This window comes from Leptodactylus fuscus, chromosome 5, assembly GCF_031893055.1.
Source record: "Leptodactylus fuscus isolate aLepFus1 chromosome 5, aLepFus1.hap2, whole genome shotgun sequence".
Taxonomy (NCBI): Eukaryota; Metazoa; Chordata; class Amphibia; order Anura; family Leptodactylidae; genus Leptodactylus; species Leptodactylus fuscus.
This window is the reverse complement of record NC_134269.1, coordinates 179,100,079-179,120,914: the sequence shown is the minus strand read 5'-3', so window position 1 is coordinate 179,120,914 and position 20,836 is coordinate 179,100,079. Positions and strand designations below refer to the sequence as shown.

Here is a 20,836-nt window from a genome sequence, read left to right as displayed (position 1 = left end):
CAACCCGCGACCCTGGGCCCCCTTCCAACACCCTCCCACCCCACCCTGTGCCCCCTTCTCCCCCCACTCCAAGCCCCCTTACTGGCCTTCCTGGCCCTGGACTGGGATGCCTAGGGCCCACCAGTGAAATTGTTTCTAGGGTTCCAGCTCCAAAAACCCTGCAACCCCACTGGAACGCTGGGGACAGGTGAGTTTAATTTTTTTTTCTTAATGTTACTTCTCTTTAAGAATAATGTAGCATAGTGCACCCAATATAATGTTCCATAGAGGCCCCTTCACACAATATAATGCCCTATTGTAGCCCCTCCACACAATATAATATTCCATAGGTTCCCTTAACACATGGTGAGTAGTACTTTTTTATTGTGTTTGTCACCTTCTCTTGGCCTCAGCATATTATACTCTGGGGTTTGAAGAGACCCTAGAGCAGGGGTAGAGAACATACTGCTCTCCAGCTGTTGCAAAACTACAATTCCCAGCATGTATACTTGCTCTGCTGTTCTTGGAACTCCCATGGAAGTGAATGGAGCATGTTGGGAGTTGTAGTTTCACAGCAGCTGGAGAACCGAAGGTTCCCAAACCTCTGCCCTAGAGTATAACGCCAATTTCGATTATGACCTGTGTGGTCCGCAAGAAACTCGAGAGGCACTATCCGTGCAGAGCAGGGGCCGCCAGGCTACACTCTGCAGCAATAGTCAAGGGCAGGTAGCCTCAGGGCAGTTAGCTTGCTAGCCTAGGGGCCCATATCCTAGATGAACCATGATATACATGGCCAATACGCCCCTGAACACCTACCAAAAAAGTTAAATAATGTTTCCTCTGGTTATCTTGGGAGACATGAATTCATCCTAATGGATCCTTATGAAATTCAGATGTATAAACTGAGAGAATAAAGTCAACTTTCTTCTGGAAATTGCCCTTAGGTAATAAAATGTAATGAGTATCTACATCCCAGAAGTACATGTACCCTGTATAACTATGTGGAATATATGGAGCTCTGTATCAGAAAAGCACAGCTCTGGCCACTAGAAAGATATACGATGAAGTGCGTGCAGAATTTAGGACTGAAGGGTTTTATTGGGAACTTGAAAGCGGATCTGTAATAGGGCTATACTGCCTTATACAGTATACATACCTCACAACTTTTGAAGAACCAAAAGAGGGACAAAATGTGCGTAGTGCACCACGGCAAATTTAGCCCCGCCCACTTTTGTGTTGACTCCGCCCATTCTCATTAATTTTTCATGTGCCCACACACAGTATAATCCTCCTACAGTCACCCGTAAATTATATGTCCCCCCTCTATCTCTCCCCGTTTCATATACACCCTTCATCTGCCCCCAGTTTCATGTCCCCCCTCCATCTCTGCCCCCCGTTTCATATACACCCTTCATCTGCCCCCAGTTTCATGTCCCCCCTCCATCTCTGTCAACAGTTTCATGTCCCCTCCATCTCTGCCCAGATTCATGTCCCTCCATCTCTGTCCCCAGATTCATGTCCCCCATCTCTGCCCACAGATTCATGTCCCCCCTCCATCTCTGCCCCCAGATTCATATCCCCTCCATCTCTGCCCCAGATTCATGTCCCCACATCTCTGCCCGCAGATTCATGTCCCCTCCATCTCTGCCCCCAGATTCATGTCCCCTCCATCTCTGCCCCCAGATTCATGTCCCCTCCATCTCTGCCTCAGATTCATGTCCCCCCCATCTCTGCCCCCAGATTCATGTCCCCTCTATCTGTGCCCCCAGATTCATGTCCCCTCTATCTGTGCCCACAGATTCATGTCCCCCCTCCATCTCTGCCCCCAGATTCATGTCCCTCCAGCTCTGACCCCAGATTCATGTCTCCACATCTCTGCCCCCAGATTCATGTCTCTCCATCTCTGCCCCCAGATTCATGTCTCCACATCTCTGCCCCCAGATTCACGTCCCCACATCTCTGCCCCCAGTGTCATGCCGTCCTCTCCTTCATCTGCCCCCAGTTTCACGTTCCACCTCAGTGTACACAATACACTTACCTTCTCCTCGTTCCCTGGCCACTCTCTCTCGCGCACAGTTGTAGATGCGATGTGATGTCATCTGATGCCTCTGGACGCAGATCTGAGTTGAAATCGGGACATACCTCCCTCCAAACGGGACCGCGGGACATGTCACCGGAATCGTGAATGTCCCGCGGAAATCGGGACGGTTGGGAGGTATGAATATAATATGAGGACAGGTCCAATCTCCTATTAGCCAAAATGTCGCAAAAATATTGTGGTGTTCAATGGATAGAAGCGATAAAGTAATACTACTATCTGGTGTATACATGAAGAGAACAATCCCTTCCCTCCCTTTCTGCCCTCTAAGCCGTGATTCATGGCTGGCTGCTGTATATCTACATATAGAACATCCAGCCCTGCAAGGAGGGCGGGGAGAGACATGGCCCTCATGAATACACCAGAATCATAAACTGAACTCCCTTTTCTTGGCCACTTAGGCCTCGTTCACACGGTGTAATGTGCCGCGTGATGTGGCACGTGTACGCCGCGGGACCCTTTGCGTGCCGTACACGCTCCCATTGATTTCAATGGGAGCGGGGATCGTATGCGCCGCGCTAGTTTGCGGCTGTGCATTTATTCACGGCCGCAAACTAGCGCAGCGCATACGATCCCCGCTCCCATTGAAATCAATGGGAGCGTGTACGGCACGCAAAGGGTCCTTCGGCGTACAGGTGCCACATCATGCGGCACGTTACACCGTGTGAACGAGGCCTTACTGAGCCTGTTCACAGCCGCCTCTGATTCCCTTCCTGCCCTCCAGGAGGCACCAGCAATGTGATATAAGACGCAGAAGGTGAAATGGACTGGGGATCGATTATTAAATACCGCCCGTCACCTGCTAGCGTTACTCAAGCAGGTAATAGCCATTGAAAAAAAAAACCCTAAGGTCCCGGCCCTGTGGCAGCCGCTGCTGCTGCTACCGCAGTACTTCCACCACTGGCCTGTCTCCATACTATGCTGCCGCTAAGGACCATGAAAAGGAGGGTTATAACACATGTGGATATCTGAATGTTGAAAGTGTTACTGGAGAAATAAAGGAGATGACACAGTTACTGTCTAATAATAAGTAATTATTTATTTCCAACAATTAATATTATTACAATCACTACTCCTGTCACTAGATCCCTATTCCTAAAACTTGATCCAGAAGAAGGCGAAAACCTCTGGACACGTTCGGCCAATTCATGTCACAGGGGGAAAATTCTTTCTCGACCCCGGGAAAAGGCGATCAGTCCTAGGACCCCGGATCAAAGCTGTTATAGTTAATAGCTAATTAACCTTAATAATAATATTATTTATACTATACTTATACTTTTCTAAGATTATTAATATTATACTATTACTAATATTATTATTATTATTCTATAATTGGGCTCTAATTATTATGACTATTAATATGACTATAACTAATATTACTGCAGGTGCTGCTGGTATTATTACACCTTGGCGGGCTTATACATTACCTGCACCATGGATGGAAAAGAAGGTTTGCCATTATATTCTTCTTTCCTCCGAGTATCCAGTGGATGTAGCAGAGGAGGAAATGGCGGTGAGTCGTTGGTCTTCTTCTCTGACTCTGGTCTTGAGGATTCTGGCTTGTTTTTCCCTCATTCCTTGTCTCTTCATCTTCCTTCTTCCTCTTCATTTTTTCTTCCTCCTCACTGAACTTCTTAGGGGTCCTCTTCTCTTCTTCCTCCCCGCTCCACAGTACAGCACGATAGGCGCCGCGAGGCAGAAGGACGTTCCTGGCTAACAGTCAGAAACGCCCTTCTGACACTAAAGCGCTATGGTACCGGGACCGATAGCGCTTTACACCGGGCACGGATCGGGAAAGCCGACAGTGCGCTGAATTCAGCTCACTGTCAGCTTTCCGGCAGTATATAAAACTGCATGTGCCCGATCTGATGAAAGGTCCTCTTTAATCCACCATCAATGCAGCCTGCTAGGTGCTGGATTATCAGATATTTTGGGTTATAGGATGGGCAAAAAACATGTAAATAAACAAATCATTCAGTTTCATCAATGAAATTATGGGGCTAAAAATACTCACTTGAGAAGGGTCCCAGTCCATATATGCGCTCCTGGCGGCGGTAGATGTGCTACGGAGAAGAGAATACAGTAAGTGTCATTTATCAGGGATGGAGCAGTAGGACAGTAGGACAAGGGATCAGGTTATAATGAAGACACTGACCTCCATAGATCTGCGATCCATAACTGTCCAATCCGTAGCAAAATCTGTAAACTCAAACACAGACTTGGTCATAGATCTGATAAAGACTGAAGCCTTCCTAATGTCCAGATAGGGGGTGTGCATCCAGGTGTAATTCTCCTCAGTGGCCCTCACGCACCTAGAAATGGCCCCAGTACAGCTCCGCAGTGGCCCCCAGATCATGTTAGGACACAGATAATGTTGAATTAAGACATGCGGCCATCTTCCCACCAGGTTGCTGCAGCACTTTGGAAATCTCTGATTTAACTCCATGTCACTGCAGAAACCTAGTGTATGGTCTACTAGGATGGGAACAATACCAATACATATACAGCTAGCTCCCCCTAGTGGTGACACATGCCATGTCCTATAATTTAAAACAATGAAGACCTCATCAGGTTCCTGATAATGTGAATGAGGCCTCATTGGAGATAAATAGGGGTCTGTCCTATCAGATGATGGGGTGTCAGATCTTACCTGCGTCCGGCGTCTTCACTTGCAGTTGTCCTGTAACAGACTGAGGGCAACTGGCAGTTGTTGTTTTTTTGTTTTTTTTTTCACATTCTTGTCCAGCGATTCCATTGGCTGCTGGCCAGTGATGTAAAGATAACCCTTTAATTCCCAGACACTTTTCTAGCATTTCTCTGCACATGGAGGTTTATTGGCCTTTTCTTATTGCTTAGGCTGCCAGAATAATACTTGTATCACTTTTTACGTGACAAATACCTTATTAAGATGATTATTTCTCTTTTGTTTTATTTGGGGTTAACTGTAAAAAAGTTAGAAAGCATCTTCTTTGTCATTTTGTTGAACTTTATTGTTTTGTATTTGCAAATTGTCACCAAAGTATAGTATTCAGTTTCCTATTATATTATGGTGGTTTTTATATACAGGTATGGTATGTGTAGTCCTAGTTAAACAAGGGGCTATACATATCACATTTACATTGATTTCATGTAGTTGGTGCTTTATTCCTTTAATTTATTTCTCATATATTTTATTGATTTCCCCATGAGGTTATCAAAATCTATGGGGGACATTTACATGTTATCCTTCTCCTCCTGCTGTAACTGTGGTATTAGTAGTGTCTGCGGTTACAGGTGATAACTGTCCCTATACTGGTAACAGGGGTGCAGCTCCAATGAGGCGGCCACCTCAGGTGGTGCTATCTGTGTCAGATAGGGGAGCGGCATTTGGACTGACCTAAACCAGCCCAAGACAGGACGCTCTAAAAAACGTGCTGAGTAGGACCTGTCCTGGGATGACTTAGAGATGTAGGCAGAGGAGGAGAGAGGCAGCCCAGGGTGGCCGTGTGGAGACAGCGCTGCGTTAGCACTCACCTATTGGCAGCAGTGCTGCTCCAGCAATCCACCCTCAGAAGTTCACTTGGCCTGCACCTTGATGATTTCTCCACTCTGATCGTGGGCATTAGCTCTGGTGTCTCCGCTGTATGTTACAATGGAGTCGTGGAGACCCAATTGCTATGGCGACCGTTCTGAAGTAGAGCGGCCGCTATTAGCTTTACAGACCCAGCCTCCGCTGTAATAAAATGGCGGATGCCAGGGAGGGTTTTAAGTTGCCGGAGCCCGCAGCATCGCCACACTACTGCCGCTGCAGGAAACCAGCGGCAGCAGGAATGTGGCGATGCTGCAATTCCGCTCCTTCGCCCTCCTTATAGTTCACATTCGGACTAGAAGACGCACCCCCATTTTACTTCTGAATTTAGGGGAAAAAAGTGCATCTTATAGTCCGAAAAATATGGTAATTACGTGGGGGAGGGCACTTATGAAGCCTTTGGACTGGCTTGAAGTGTTAAAACAGTTCTAGCTGCAACCTCCATCATGCAACCAAAGATCTTCAGGTCACTCTATGACCTCTTCACTAACGCCTCCTCCCTCTCCTCACAGTGCTCATCCATAGACGAGTATTATCAGGAGGGGAGGGGGCGTTCCTCCCCGCTCACACTGTACAGCACTATAGGCATTGCTGTGCAGAAGGACGATCCTGACAGAGTGTCAGAAACACCCTTCTGACTGTGAAGAGCTATGGTACCGGCACCGATAGCTCTTCACCCGGGGTACAGATCGGGAAAGCCGATAGTGCTCTGAATTCAGTGCACTGTCGGTTTTCCAGCGGTATACACTCACCGGCCACTTTATTAGGTACACCATGCTAGTAACGGGTTGGACCCCCTTTTGCCTTCAGAACTGTCTCAATTCTTCGTGGCATAGATTCAACAAGGTGCTGGAAGCATTCCTCAGAGATTTTGGTCCATATTGACATGATGGCATCACACAGTTGCCGCAGATTTGTCGGCTGCACATCCATGATGCGAATCTCCCGTTCCACCACATCCCAAAGATGCTCTATTGGATTGAGATCTGGTGACTGTGGAGGCCATTGGAGTACAGTGAACTCATTGTCATGTTCAAGAAACCAGTCTGAGATGATTCCAGCTTTATGACATGGCGCATTATCCTGCTGAAAGTAGCCATCAGATGTTGGGTACATTGTGGTCATAAAGGGATGGACATGGTCAGCAACAATACTCAGGTAGGCTTTGGCGTTGCAACGATGCTCAATTGGTACCAAGGGGCCCAAAGAGTGCCAAGAAAATATTCCCCACACCATGACACCACCACCACCAGCCTGAACCGTTGATACAAGGCAGGATGGATCCATGCTTTCATGTTGTTGACGCCAAATTCTGACCCTACCATCCGAATGTCGCAGCAGAAATCGAGACTCATCAGACCAGGCAACGTTTTTCCAATCTTCAATTGTCCAATTTCGATGAGCTTGTGCAAATTGTAGCCTCAGTTTCCTGTTCTTACCTGAAAGGAGTGGCACCCGGTGTGGTCTTCTGCTGCTGTAGCCCATCTGCCTCAAAGTTCGACGTACTGTGCGTTCAGAGATGCTCTTCTGGCTACCTTGGTTGTAATGGGTGGCTATTTGAGTCACTGTTGCCTTTCTATCAGCTCGAACCAGTCTGGCCATTCTCCTCTGACCTCTGGCATCAACAATGCATTTCTACCCACAGAACTGCCGCTCACTGGATGTTTTTTCTTTTTCGGACCATTCTCTGTAAACCCTAGAGATGGTTGTGCGTGAAAATCCCAGTAGATCAGCAGTTTCTGAAATACTCAGACCAGCCCTTCTGGCACCAACAACCATGCCACGTTCAAAGGCACTCAAATCACCTTTCTTCCCCATACTGATGCTCGGTTTGAACTGCAGGAGATTGTCTTGACCATGTCTACATGCCTAAATGCACTGAGTTGCCGCCATGTGATTGGCTGATTAGAAATTAAGTGTTAACGAGCAGTTGGACAGGTGTACCTAATAAAGTGAGTGTATAACACCGCATGTGCCCAAATCCATGAAAGGTCCTCTTTAAGACCAGTAAAGTTCAGTTTTGGCATATAAGTTGTTCGGTGGTTCTTTCTGCACGAGTACAATGTACCCTCAAATTGTGCAAATATTTCACATGTGCAGGCTGTATTTTCTGGAATGAACGTGGCATTATGAATGGAGTGAGCTACCAAACAACTGGATTGCTACAGCACTGATCTGACATAAAGTCAGTTCAGTACAATGGTGATCTGTTCATTCAGGTGCTTACTGCAACATGACTCACTAAGAAGCAGGGAGTTCCATTCACAGTCTTGTTCAATCCAGGAAATACGACCCTCAATTGGGCCATGTTTCTGGACAGGATTAGTCATGTGAATATGGCCTTAGTAAAGTGGTTTCATGGCATATTTATGCAGTTTCCAATACAAATGAACAGTAAATAGCACTAAATAGAATATTTATTAAGGGCGCTTTTAAAATCCCATTTAATAAATTATTAACCCGTAAACTCGTATTCAGGAAATACAAAAATATACATTCAGTAAAAATTAAACATAAAAAAATATATAGCAAATAATAGCTGCATGATAAGGTCATTTCCCATAGCACAAGGACCCTATAGCATTGTTTATGACAAGCAGGAACATTATATCATAAAGTAGTAAAAATAAAGATGAGAGACTTGATTAGCTTAATCTGAATGCTACTAGTGCTGCCACATGACATATTGTGTGGCACTGTACGTGGACTCGTGGACTGCTGTGCTTAGCTTATAGAGGACCAATTCCAGGTCAAAGCAAATGTTAATAGGCCAGTTCCATTGATTCTGATACAATTGGAATTTACTCTTGAGCCCCCACTATCCCTGAGCAATAAATGCTGCTGGTTTTGGTGCCTGGTATGATATTTATCCTCTGTACTGTCAAGTGGGCAGTATAAGGCAAGAGCAGATAATGGGTGTGAGCATGAGCTTCAGTCGGAAACAGGCAGTGTTAGAGCTCAGAATCACACCACTTGCCAGCTCCTGCCTGACCACCTGACAGTACAGAGCCTAAGCATACAAGACACCAAAACTATAACAGGATTTATTGGTCAGAAACAGTGGGAGTTGTACAGGGATCAGTGGCACAGCAGCTATTAAATGTCCCAAAGAGCTGGACTTGATGCAAGTAAAATCACTAACTGAAATGGAACGTTTCTCACTATTGACAACACAATTTTGCAGGTTACCGCACTGCCAGTAATAAGGAAGGCCCATCAAATAGTGCTTACACTTGCTTGTTCGAAAGCATCCGTGGCCCCACACTAGTATGTCACATGGCTGCACCCCCAGGAGGGTTCAATTTGTTAATAGGTAATCAATAGGTAATATTAATCAAGTTAATAAATTTCAAAGAAAAACATATATAAACATATCACAAAAATAAAGCTTTAAGACGTTGTACATGATTACAGAAACTTCTGCTTTCACCTGGAAACAGCTCTATACTTGTCCATTGTCTGGTATTGCAGCTCAGCCGCATTACATGTGGACCTGCAGAACCAAACCACATCTTGGGGACAGTTTTTTTCCTAATCCTGTACAAACCCTTTAAAGTGAATTTATACAGTTGTTGCCATTTCATTTATTGCTTTAATATCTTTAAATAAAAAAAAAAACTAAGCGATTTTTTAAAAGGTTCAATTAACAATATCCTAAATTTTATTTCTACAGCTCATATGCAGTCCTATGTGTTTCCCTATGCAGTCTACTCTTGCAGTCATATGTTGATCACTTTAATCTGTGCCCTGTTTCTTATTAACGTCTCTGGAAGTAGTTGGGGTAAGATGGACAAGAAACCCAAATCTGCAGAATCAGACTACAATACATATCTCCCAACTTTCAAAGGACTAAAAGAGTGACTCAAAATACGTGGCTGTGTGGGGGCTTTTTTTTTTAAATTTATTTAATATTTATTGGTACAGTGTTGGGGTTTTCATCATTTAATGTTTTTGAGAGGTGAGATGAAAAGAAAATATAAATTCGGACATGATTCTAGGTTAAATGGGATTTGCAGACTAATTTTGCTACTTACTGTGTATTATTTTTAGTTTTGTTTTTGTTTTTTTGTTTTTTTCAAATAACCAAAAAATTTTCGTTTCTTTGGAACTTTTTCTTTAAAACTATGTAGGTGCTTTGGTCAGAATTGAGCTTCAGAGGCTGTAGAGGCAGGAGGAAGCTGAAGGGAGAGCTGTGAGTATATGCTGCTCCTACTTTAACCAGTGCAAGATCTGGTTCTGATAACAGGACAGGCGTTACAGGAGTGGCCAGAGCAAGAGCAATTCAAGTAACCGCTGCATTAACCAAGTTCTACTCAGGATAAAATATTGGGTCTTTTTTTCAGAGCCTGATTGGGTGAAACTGTTAGGGGTTTAAAGGGTGTCTCCAAGAGCCATTGACCTCATTAATCTAATTACAGCGGCAAGTAGAGGTGGGAAAGACATAACTAAACTAAAATAACTTTATCAATACTAAGTTGCAATTAGTAAGGCTATGGTCACACTTGCACTGGGCTCTCCATCATCAGGTCCGACAGGGGACTCAAACAATGAAAAGCCTGCCTGCTAAACAGCGGTTACCCGTAGACCCCATATAGTACAATGGGGTCCACCGGGTGTCCATCTGGTTTCTGCCGTTTTTATACTGAAACGGGGAGCGAGAAAAGATCTAAGAGTTTCTGTTGTGAGATATCGACCTGAGAAAATATAATTTTATCTTCTATGTAAAGGTGCTGCAAGTGTTCAGGCTGTCTTCACTAAGCCCCTTCCCACTTGGTTTTGATTGATATCTGCATCAATGTCTGACAAGAGGCTTGCCTAATTACCAACAGTCCCAGTTAGTCCCAGAAAATTGAAGACTATTGTCAAGCATATTACTCATTAACAAAATTGTTTCTTGATCCTACACTTTCACTTTCGGTTATGCACTATTGGAATTTCCAGTCTCCATGCACTGAGATCTTGTTTTGTTACTCCGGCAAATTTTAACAAAGCAAATTATTATAGACACACACAATAATAATATTATAACACATATGATAGCAGTGAAGAGCTGTGTGTGGCACTCAAACAATGAATGGTTGACATCACTGATCATTTTACCCCGAAATGATTCAGGAGAGTCACATGTGTATCCCTCCGGCCATCCCTGAACTGTCAAATTAGAGTTCACCATTTCTTTCATTTTTTTAATAAAAGAACAAGAACATGTGTACGGGACGTTATCACCTTTAAAGCTCCTCAGATGCTCGAATGTTTGTATCTGACTAACTTCTAGCAGCTTCATAGGATTTCCATCTATAGCGAGAACCTGTAAATAAGGGATATGGCCAATGGAGTTAAGAGTAGAAAACCTATTGTAGGATACATAGAGCTCTCTTAATCTGGGCAGAGAAATATTTAAGTATTCAATCCTGTTGTGACTTAGATCTAATACTTCACAGTTAAGTGGTAGACTGATAATCACTTGCTCTAAGCCTGTAGAAGATAGATTTAGGTGACTTAAAGATGGCTGCCACTCACACAAAGAATTAGATATTGCAGAAAACTCATTGAGACTTAAATCTAAGTGTTGCAGTTGGTTATACCTGCTTACCACTTGACATACAGTCTCAAAGTTACTAAAATTGTTGCTTCTTAGTTTCAAGGTGTGGAGATTAGGAAAAGCACCATCACAAAATATAGAGGAGACAGTGTCATCTGTCAGGAGATTTCCTGATAGCTCTAAATTTGACAAGGACTGAAAGCGTAAACTGTTGTCACAAGGAACACCGCTTAATTGAGATTCCTTGACGGTCAAGTTCCTCAAAATGGACATCCAGTTGCCAAAACTGTCAAAAACAGAATCTTTTTGGATCAATGGGTTTGAAGAGGTATTGATGAACTGCAGAGATGGTATTCGAGGAGCCGATTTCTTCAAATCAAGTCCAGGAGATTGTCCAACAAAGGTTGTATTTTCAAATGATAGGAGCTCTACAGGAACCTGAGATATTACGTTTATAAAAGCAGCCAAGTACTTCTCCGACAACACCAAATTGACTAAACTAATTTTGGTCAAGGAAACGTTTAGCATGTCCATAAGTGATTTTATGGTTCTTTCATCAAATTCTTGAGCGTCGATGAATATGCCTCCATTGAATTCAAAACTTCTAGCTGGTAAACATGGCATGATGGTCATAATGTCGTTCAAATCAAGAAGTGAACAGGAGCACTGTCTGATATGCTTGTCATACAAGCAGTCTCCATCTGCCCTGCGAACCTTCTGAGTAAACAGAAGTATGAGAATAAGGGTAGCGTAGCTCCTTGTCTTCATCTGTAGGAGAAATAGTGACAAAAGTTAACACTGATATATACCAAACATGAACAATTTGTTGTACAGACCTGTAATATGCTCATAGCTTACTTTGGGACCGGTGCTTCTCATTTTATAAACTAGATTTTTTTTTTGTCATGAGTTCATATAGAATCTCTGATGGAAAAATAAATAAATGTATGTTCCAATCTATGTTGTCATAGACAGGTATTCACTAGGGTTGAGCCGATCTTGACTTTTCAGGATCGATTTTAAAATCCGATTTCCGATCATTTTTTATTCGAACCCGATCTCGATCCCAATTCCAATCCCAATGCAAGTCAATGGGATTTTTTTTTTAATCGGAGATCGGATTTTAAAAGCAATCCTACCCCCTGGTGTCCACTTACCTCCAGAGATGGCTGGTCCGGTGTTCTTCTTCGCCTCGCTGCTACTCCATGCTGCTTTTCTTCCTTCGCTGCCCCCTCCCTGCCAGGTTAGGAGAGTGTGGGCGGGTTAGGAGAGTGTGGGCGGGTACTGGGAGGGGAGACGTCACGTCTCCCCGCCCTGTACCCGCCCACACTCTATGCCACAAGCCCCGCCTACCTAGCGCTTTAAACACTAACCTGGGAGGCGGGGCAGCGAGGCAAAAAGAAGGAGGGCACTGGAGCAGCCATCTCTAGAGGCAAGTAGCTGCTAGAGATTTAGTTTAGCCTTCCATTCGAATGGATGGAGGCAGCCAGCGCCCAGGGGATTAAGGCTGTGTGTCGGCTGCTTCCATTCATTCCTATGGAACTGCAGCGGAGCCTTCACACTGAATATACATCGTATACTCAGTGTGAAGGCTAAGCAATGCATTGTGGGAAAAATCACCGATCTCGATCCCACATAAAAAGATCGTGTTTGGAATTCCGATGGCAATCGTGAAATTTTCTCGATCGCCGATCGGAATCCAATCTTTTCCGAACACGATCGCTCAACCCTAGTATTCACCCCAGGGTCAGGACAAGGAGTAGACTGGGTAGGCAAGCACCTAAGGCATCACTTTGCAACATGTGGGATTGTCATCCTGTTAAAAATAAAAGATTTTCTTCAGGTGATGTGCTGTATAAAGAGGACCTGACAGCAGTAAAGTCCATCTCCTATGGACTCCATTATCACATGCTTCTCCACTAACTCTGGAATAGTTTGATTTTATTTTTCTCTAGCCTTCCCTATTTCTGAGCAATCAATGCTGTTAATTTTGGTGCCTGACATGCTATTGAAAGAACACAAAGAACACAGCATGCTATTGAGTCTCTGTACTGTCAGTTGACCATTGTCAGGCAGGAGCAGATAAGTGGTGTGAGTTCAGGTACTGGTTGCCTCTAACATTTTTTTTTTTTTTTTTTTTTATATGTAGATTGTGAGCCCCACATAGAGCTCACAATGTACATTTTTTCCCTATCAGTATGTCTTTTTTGAAATATGGGATGGAAATCCATGCAAACACGGGGAGAACATACAAACTCCTTGCAGATGGTTTTTTGCCCTTGGCGGGATTTGAACACCAGGACTCCAGCGCTGCAAGGCTGCAGTGCTAACCACTGAGTCACCGTGTGGCCCCTTGCCTCTAACATTTTGAGCTCTGACACTTGTTGCCTCTGATTGATGGACCACACCCCCTGCCTGACACCGCCGCCCTCCCCTGTCTAAATAGCACATCGGGCACCAAAACTAACTGCACTTGTTGCTCAGCAATGGTAGACGCTAGAGAAAAAATTCCAACTGCACTGCAATCGGCGACTAAGAACTTGAATGGGTGGATACGGTGAAAGATCCTCTTTAACGTTGAAAGGCGGTATACCATATAGAAGCGTTACCTGATAATGCCATCCCCTTAGGTTATATTCACACAATGAATTTGGAGCAGATTTTGTGGTGGATTCTAATTCATAATCACAAATTCCATCCTGAACACAATGAGACTGAAGGCTGATCCTGCTGCAGAAGCTTTGACGTGAGACTCTCCACTCTTTATACCCATTAATCTGAGCCTAGTCAGCCTGTAAAAGCCGCAGTTCTGGAAAGCCTTAAAGCCGGAGAATGGAAAGGAAATCCACCTCAAATTCCTCTTTGCTTTCCAGCATGTGAACAGTTGCTTACTTCAACAGGAGAACCGTGTACAATGAGCGCCTCCCTGTTCAGTCTGTCTAGTACATGTAGCAGTGAGCATGACTGCAGGTATACCGTACCACTACACACCCTTGGGCCTCTTCCACTCCAGTGATGATGATGTTCCTGACACTGAGGCCTGAATTTATGTGAAGACTGGTTTGACAGATGGATTATGAGGATTGGACAAGGTTTCCAGTTTATTTTGCAGTCTGGGACCATTTAAAAGTTTGCTACAGGGTCTATTATTTTGTAGTGCAGGAACCATTTATATCTACAAGCTCATGCAATATTTTCAGACAGGAATATAGTTTTGGGGAATTAGGCAGCACTGTACGTTCAGTAATAGGGAAACTTTCTACAACAGCAGGCATCAGGTGATATTGTTAAAGGGTAGGTGCCTTGTGCTTTAGAGAGTATTGAGGAACTTTACACTCTGCAGTAGTCAGGAGACATTGTCGTGATGGTCTGAGATAGAGGAAGACAATAGAGCAAGTATGCATATTACTGCCTCCGATTAGTGGTGTATTCTCTTATAATACAGTCTGTAGCATAATCATGCACTGTAGATCTCCTGTATGGACCAGGTATCTGACCGCAATATTTTCACTGTATAATGATATTATTGGTTATTTTGGTCTAAGCGATCAGTGTATAGTGTATCATTGTGTAAATAGCGTGTGCGCAGAATTTATGACTTATATGCAGCTCGTGCCTGGCGGATGTCCTTGAATTACATATTCCGTTTGTGGCAAGTTGTCTGTGTCAGTAGCACATGTGCCATGTGTGTGACATTTATTCAATATGTGAATGGGGCAGTATCAGGGTCACTAGTATGTGGTCCTGATGATCTCTCAAGTCTATTTTGGATTGGCAGCATGGTTCATGGCTTGAGTAAACTCTGAGTCAATGGACTTTGGAGCAATTGTATTACAAACCGTTTTCACACTGGCCACTTCTAAAAGCATTGTCTAAGTGACTTCCCTGTTAGTTACCATTTAACCCCTGTACAGGGATGTGTATATAATTGCAGAAAGACTGCCGGGTCTCTACCTCCTAAGTAGAGATGAGTGAACCAATTTTTGACAATTTTCCAAATATTTTGAGTTTGGTCAAACCTGAAACTTTTGGGATTCACCACTCAGAAATTTCCTTTCCAGATACAGTATTGGAGGCCCAGGCAATGTGTAAAAGTAATAAAAATACTCACCTGACTTAACATCTCCTAGGCTCCCTTGTGGCCTCTAGTGTTCTTTCCCAGGTGTCTTCTAGCCTCCTGGATGATGTCAGTGACCCTAGATCACCACTGAAGCCTGTGATTGGCCATAGCAATCACATGGAACCTGTTGTCGACGTCATGATGCATGCATCAAAGTGTTATGACATCATTGCGTCCTACATGACAGTCTTTGATTGGGTCTCAGCGGTGACCCGAGGCTGTTGATGTTTCCCAGGAGTCTGGAAAGAGGCCAGACCTTGCAAATACTCACAAAACAAATCTTGCAAGGTTCTTCCATCAATACTCTTCAGGTGGCCCCAGAGTTGGCGGCAGCCAGCTCAGCTAGCCAAGAATTGATAGTGCAAGTCACCAGGAGTTAGGCAAGATAGAGGTCAAGGCAAGTTGCTGTTGTTCAGGTCTCAGGAAAAAGCAAGTGGTCAGAATAGGGGGCAAGGGTTCAGATGTCAGGTTGAAACCAAGGGTCAAGTACAAGTAACAGACAAGTCACGAACAGCTAGGAGTGTAGTTACATGTCCTATTTGCAACGGATTACGTGCTGTCTATGAGTGGTGTGTATGACATTTGGTCAGTGTCAGTGTATAAGTGGGGCAAATGGGTTGTGTCCTCTCTAAGTCACCCAACCATTTGAGAATGGTACTTTAAATATATGGAGAAAAGCAGTTGTAAGCTGTTAAAACGTTTTCTTTGAAATAAGTTGCATCAACAGTCGTCATTAATGAATTGCAATCCAGCATTTTAATACAGTTGGACTTCCCCATACACTCCCTGACAAAAGATTTTAATATGCTCGTCCATCTGCTAAAATAATCTGTAATGTTGTTAGAGTTGTTTCTAGACCGATATCTACATGACACACAATTGGCCATATTAATACCCTATTATGCAAATCAGACAGGAATGCATTGGAATGCAGCAGCAGTGTCGCCGCCACATCATCCCCCTCGCTTATTCCACCTCCCATTCAGAATGACATCAGCGGAGTTTCCCTGTCCGCTCCCTTGAGTCTGTAAAGTGTGAGGTGTGCTGTGCTCTACATGCTTGCTTCATATCACCTACTTCACCGGCTTCAGCTGGCTTACACTGGAAACAAACATACATCCACAGTACAGAGCGTCTCAGGCTAGGTTCACATCAGTGTTGGAGTCTCTGTAGGATATTCTGCCTCAGGTTCTGCCTAAAATCAGCAGAGAGAAAAGTCCTGCAAGAAAAGAAGGCAGAAACCTGGCAGACCCCTTTATAGTCCATGGGGTCCATGGGTAACAATTTTTAAGTGGACAAGCTCTCCGTCTTCCAGATCCCCATGTGGACCTGTGTGACAGACCTGAATGTTAGTGTGAACCTAGAATCACACTTCAGAGGCTCGAAAGCAGAAGGGGAAGCACTGCTGGTGTCATTTTGGATGAGAGGGGTAATGAGGAAAGGGATGATGTAGCGGCGATGTCCATCCACTGTAAAGTATGCTCCAAAGCAACAAAGTGTAAAGCCCAAAAACGATACCCACCTACGTATCCTAATCCAAATGGTGGTAAAATCAAAACTTAACTTTTACTAGTATTGTTTATATATAGGGTGTCTCTGCTCCAGGCATGAGACCCATGGAAAAATTGACTTTCCCTATTAAACCCTCACTTCCTATCTTCGGAACCATAGCCCTAGATGGACACCATCCTGACCAGAACCTTACCCTAACACACAATGTCCCTGTTCAACCCTGCCTGCTGAAGGAACAAAATTAAAAAAAAAAAACACAATCACAATAAGTGGTAAACGACACAGACCCAACATACATGTTTCATTTATAGGGTATATAATACTCATCAGGGAATAAACAAAACTAGAGAAATAACATGAGGACAAGCAACACTGCCTAAAAAAAATAGCAGCAAAGAAAAATTGCAGAAATAATCACTGTACAAGTCAGACCAGGTTACATAATACGCGTAAAAGTATGTAGGACAAGGTAAGTAGGAAAAAGTCAAAGAGACACATAGGGGTGCTGTCCCCTAGCCACCTATCTGTAGTATAATGTGCAGATTGTTCCCTAGTGTATAATGTCATCCACAGGTGAAGGTGAATGCAGTAAGCCATGGTGGTGTACCATAGTGTTCACTGGCTTCATCACTTGTTGCTCATTTGCATATTGATAAAAGGATTTACAATAGCAAGTAATGATAGCTGTGGCACTGACTGAGTTAAATGAGAAGGATCAGAGGTCTCTCTAATCCTGACTGTTAAAGAGGTAGGTAGTTATGGATTCTACCTACCACAGTATCTGACAGTAAGATATACCATCATTGTCAAATTGATAATGAGACCCAACTAGCTGTAACGGCATGCAATGCAAGTTGTGGCAAATTTTGTTTTACTTGTTCATGCCCCCACTACTTACTGAAATATGTAAACCTCACCACCACCACAAAAAGAATAAAAAAGTTGAACATGAACCGCTATGCAGTGGCCATATGATGGTCCGATACCTGGTCTACATAGGCTCCTTGCCAAATATTATTAAGCAGCAGTCTATACAGGAGAATACAATAGTGACAACTTACTTTTTCTGTGTATGGTATAGCATAGTCCGCTACTCAGCTGCGCTCTACCATACAGAGTCATTCAGTTAAAAATCATATATCATGTACTCTGAATTTTAACATGGAAGCCTATAAGCAACCTCTGCCCTGGCACCCATGTTCTAGATACTGCTGTGCAGCTGGCACTATTGAATTAGCATTATACATACACACTTTGGGTAGGTGCATATGGGGGAGCAAGATTTTTAGCTACAAAACTTATATAGCATGAGTTATTTCATTTTGTTATTTTCCTGCAGATTTCACCCCTCTTCACTGAAAGGAGTGAAATCCACAGAGAAATGAGGTTTGTTAAAATCTTATTGATATGACCGTACTATAAGTTTGATTCTTATAGTGTGAACACTGAATTTCCATCATACCTGTCATTAACAACAGCACAGAGGAAAATCTATGGGCTGACAAAAACTACAAAAGCTTTCCAATGAGCGGACGACCGTTCTCTGAGGCTAGGTTCATTGAAAATCTCTCTGCCGGTTTCAGTATTAAAAATGGCAGAAAACCCGGCAGATTCCATTATAGTCTACGGTGTTGCGGCTAACATCTGTTTTAGCGATCCGGCTATCAACATAATTTGCTTAATTGTATGTTCTAATTTAAAATCATGTTATCTGAATTCAGCATGACAGTCGTATCTTACAAGTGATGTACCCTCTGGTGTCCTTCAGTTCTAACTATCATTAAAGCTAATAGATTAATTCAGTAATTTATTCAACTGCACTATTAAACAGAAATATATAAAGCCTAGATCACATTCATGCCTACATCGGAGTTTCATGCAGGAGAACGATTCTGTTAAAAAAAAAAAAACAGACAAAAAAGGGTGGACTGGAAAAATGATCAAAAATGGAAACCTTTTAAGGTCAATGGGACCTATCGTGACGCTTCTGGGCCCAATACAAAATATGTAACGGGGCTCCAATTTATCATGTGCGATCAATAATGCCAAGGTCTTCTTATGTTGTAGACAAACCCTTGGGTTCCATCCCTCCATGGACTGGTAGTGATTGATACCTCTGCACCCCCTATATCTATGTATTGGTGTCTGTCATGTAGGAGATCTGTCTTCAGCACCCATTTGCTTTTCTTTCCTATGATAGAACACAAGAACAGAATGTAGGCCACAGATATGGACCTAGCATGGTACTTATAATGGTACAAGTACCTCCTCAAGAAAGTCCAAAATGAAATGTTAATAGCGAAAACCTAACTATAAAAAGTACTACCAATTTTAGTTATCAGGTACCAGAATAACACATTTTCGTATTCTTCCTAAGAAGAAGGTACCTTATATAAGAATACTATTTCTGTAAGGCAGCCAGAAGAAAAATAAAAACTAAATAATTACTCATATAAAACTTGGAGAATGTGATACTTACTTTCCTCAGAGACCCAGACTTGTCTATGTTGTCAGATTCTCTTCTTCATTTCCCTTTCACTGAGCGGCTGGGATTGAGGCAGTTCATTTTCCGTCTCTCCGCCTTCCAATAAAGTTTAACAGATGTGAAAAAAACTGCTGGCAGAAGAGAACAGACTTCCTTTAGAAATTTTCATATTGCGTAATAGTATTTCTGAAATGCATCTGTATACCGGACAGGATCGAGAACCATTCAAAAATACGGTGTTTTTATAAGAACCGCTCCCCTTAGCTATGACAAGAGCCACATTATGCCACACAGTGATGTCTCAGGAGAGAGCTATGAGCCATTTACAAGCTGAATGCCATACATTGGAGGAGCTTTGATAATATCAGTATTGTAGCATAGTTGCACATCAGAAGTAGAATGACTTATTATGAGCATGTAATAATTGTTAAACAACAACTAAAGCATGATTAGAAAATAACTTTCCAACTAATGAGGTCCTTTAGGTCCTCTTAAAATCTCGTAGTGCTGACTCAGTCATAGTTAGTTATAACTGTGTCTACATCAGTGGTTCTCAACCAGCAGTACGCCTACCCACATGGATACACCACACTATCTCCAGGGGTATGCACTGCCAATTGTACCTACTGATAGAAGCACTCTTTGCACTTATAAAGTAAGGATGGCACTTGCGGGTATTTAGAGGACGTATGGATCAGAGTGGTAAGTAATGAATCCAGCTTACCACTGATTCCTCAAGCATTATAGAGTGTGTGGACCATCATATTATTTAATATATATAGTTGCCCCTTTAATTAAATGTGGGACTTTTTGGAGGCAATGTGGTGTCATTATATGTGAAGGCAATGTGGGCATAATTATATGTGGCATGCGCTATGTGAGAGTCATACCGTAGCCTAGATGAAGGGAACCAGAAGATGGGAATAGTAGTTGCAGAAGACATGCCATCAGATATGCTGATTACTCCCCCAGATCTGCTCCTAGGCCGGACAGCAATGAGGGGGACCTGTGCTACCTGATGGTGGTGGCAGTAGTTCCCTCGGGGAGCTTCCAGTTGGAGAAGGGACCTCTCTACTCTGAGCTGGTGTGATGGTGTTCGTAAGGGCCCTGATGGTGATGCAGGATCGCCTCAGGAATGAAGTTGTGCAGTTGAAACAATTTTGAACCTTACTCAGGAACTGAACAATGAAAACAAGCAGCTTCCAAATGGGGGGTTGTAGTCTCCGAGTATTCAACTCCCTCAGCCTTGGTCTTGAGAGTTTGTTCAGGCTCTAGTGCTGAACTCTCCTCTAAAGCTATCTGCACTCTTCAGCCTCCTCCAGCAGCAGATACTGGGGGTTGGACTCTGGGGTAATTCCGACAGGGGTCACGTTACCTTGTGGAAGGTGCTGGGAAAACACTTCCTGTCACAGGGCTCCACTGCTCCTCCTGGCACAGTGTTCAATATGTTAGACAGAAAACTCTCTGTCTCAGGGCTGTCTCATATAGAGCCTTGGGCTGAATTCTTCCTTCTCAGAGACTGAGGTGTCCCA

At 43.4% G+C, this 20,836-nt stretch overlaps 1 protein-coding gene across 1 annotated transcript; it reads right to left on the bottom strand.

Moving 5' to 3' along the window:
• Nucleotides 1-8,110: 8,110 nt before the first annotated feature.
• On the bottom strand, nt 8,111-19,400 carry CD14 (CD14 molecule). Its single transcript, XM_075276372.1, has 2 exons — nt 19,299-19,400; nt 8,111-11,955 (listed from the first exon to the last, which is right to left on the bottom strand). Exon 2 carries the CDS (start codon nt 11,953-11,955, stop codon nt 10,564-10,566), a length of 1,392 nt encoding a protein of 463 aa, XP_075132473.1. The 5' UTR covers nt 19,299-19,400; the 3' UTR covers nt 8,111-10,563.
• Nucleotides 19,401-20,836: the final 1,436 nt, after the last annotated feature.

What these genes read in the sequence shown, in the direction of transcription:
- CD14 (XM_075276372.1), bottom strand. Translation starts at nt 11,955, where the DNA reads ATGAAGACAAGGAGCTACGCTACCCTTATTCTCATACTTCTGTTTACT.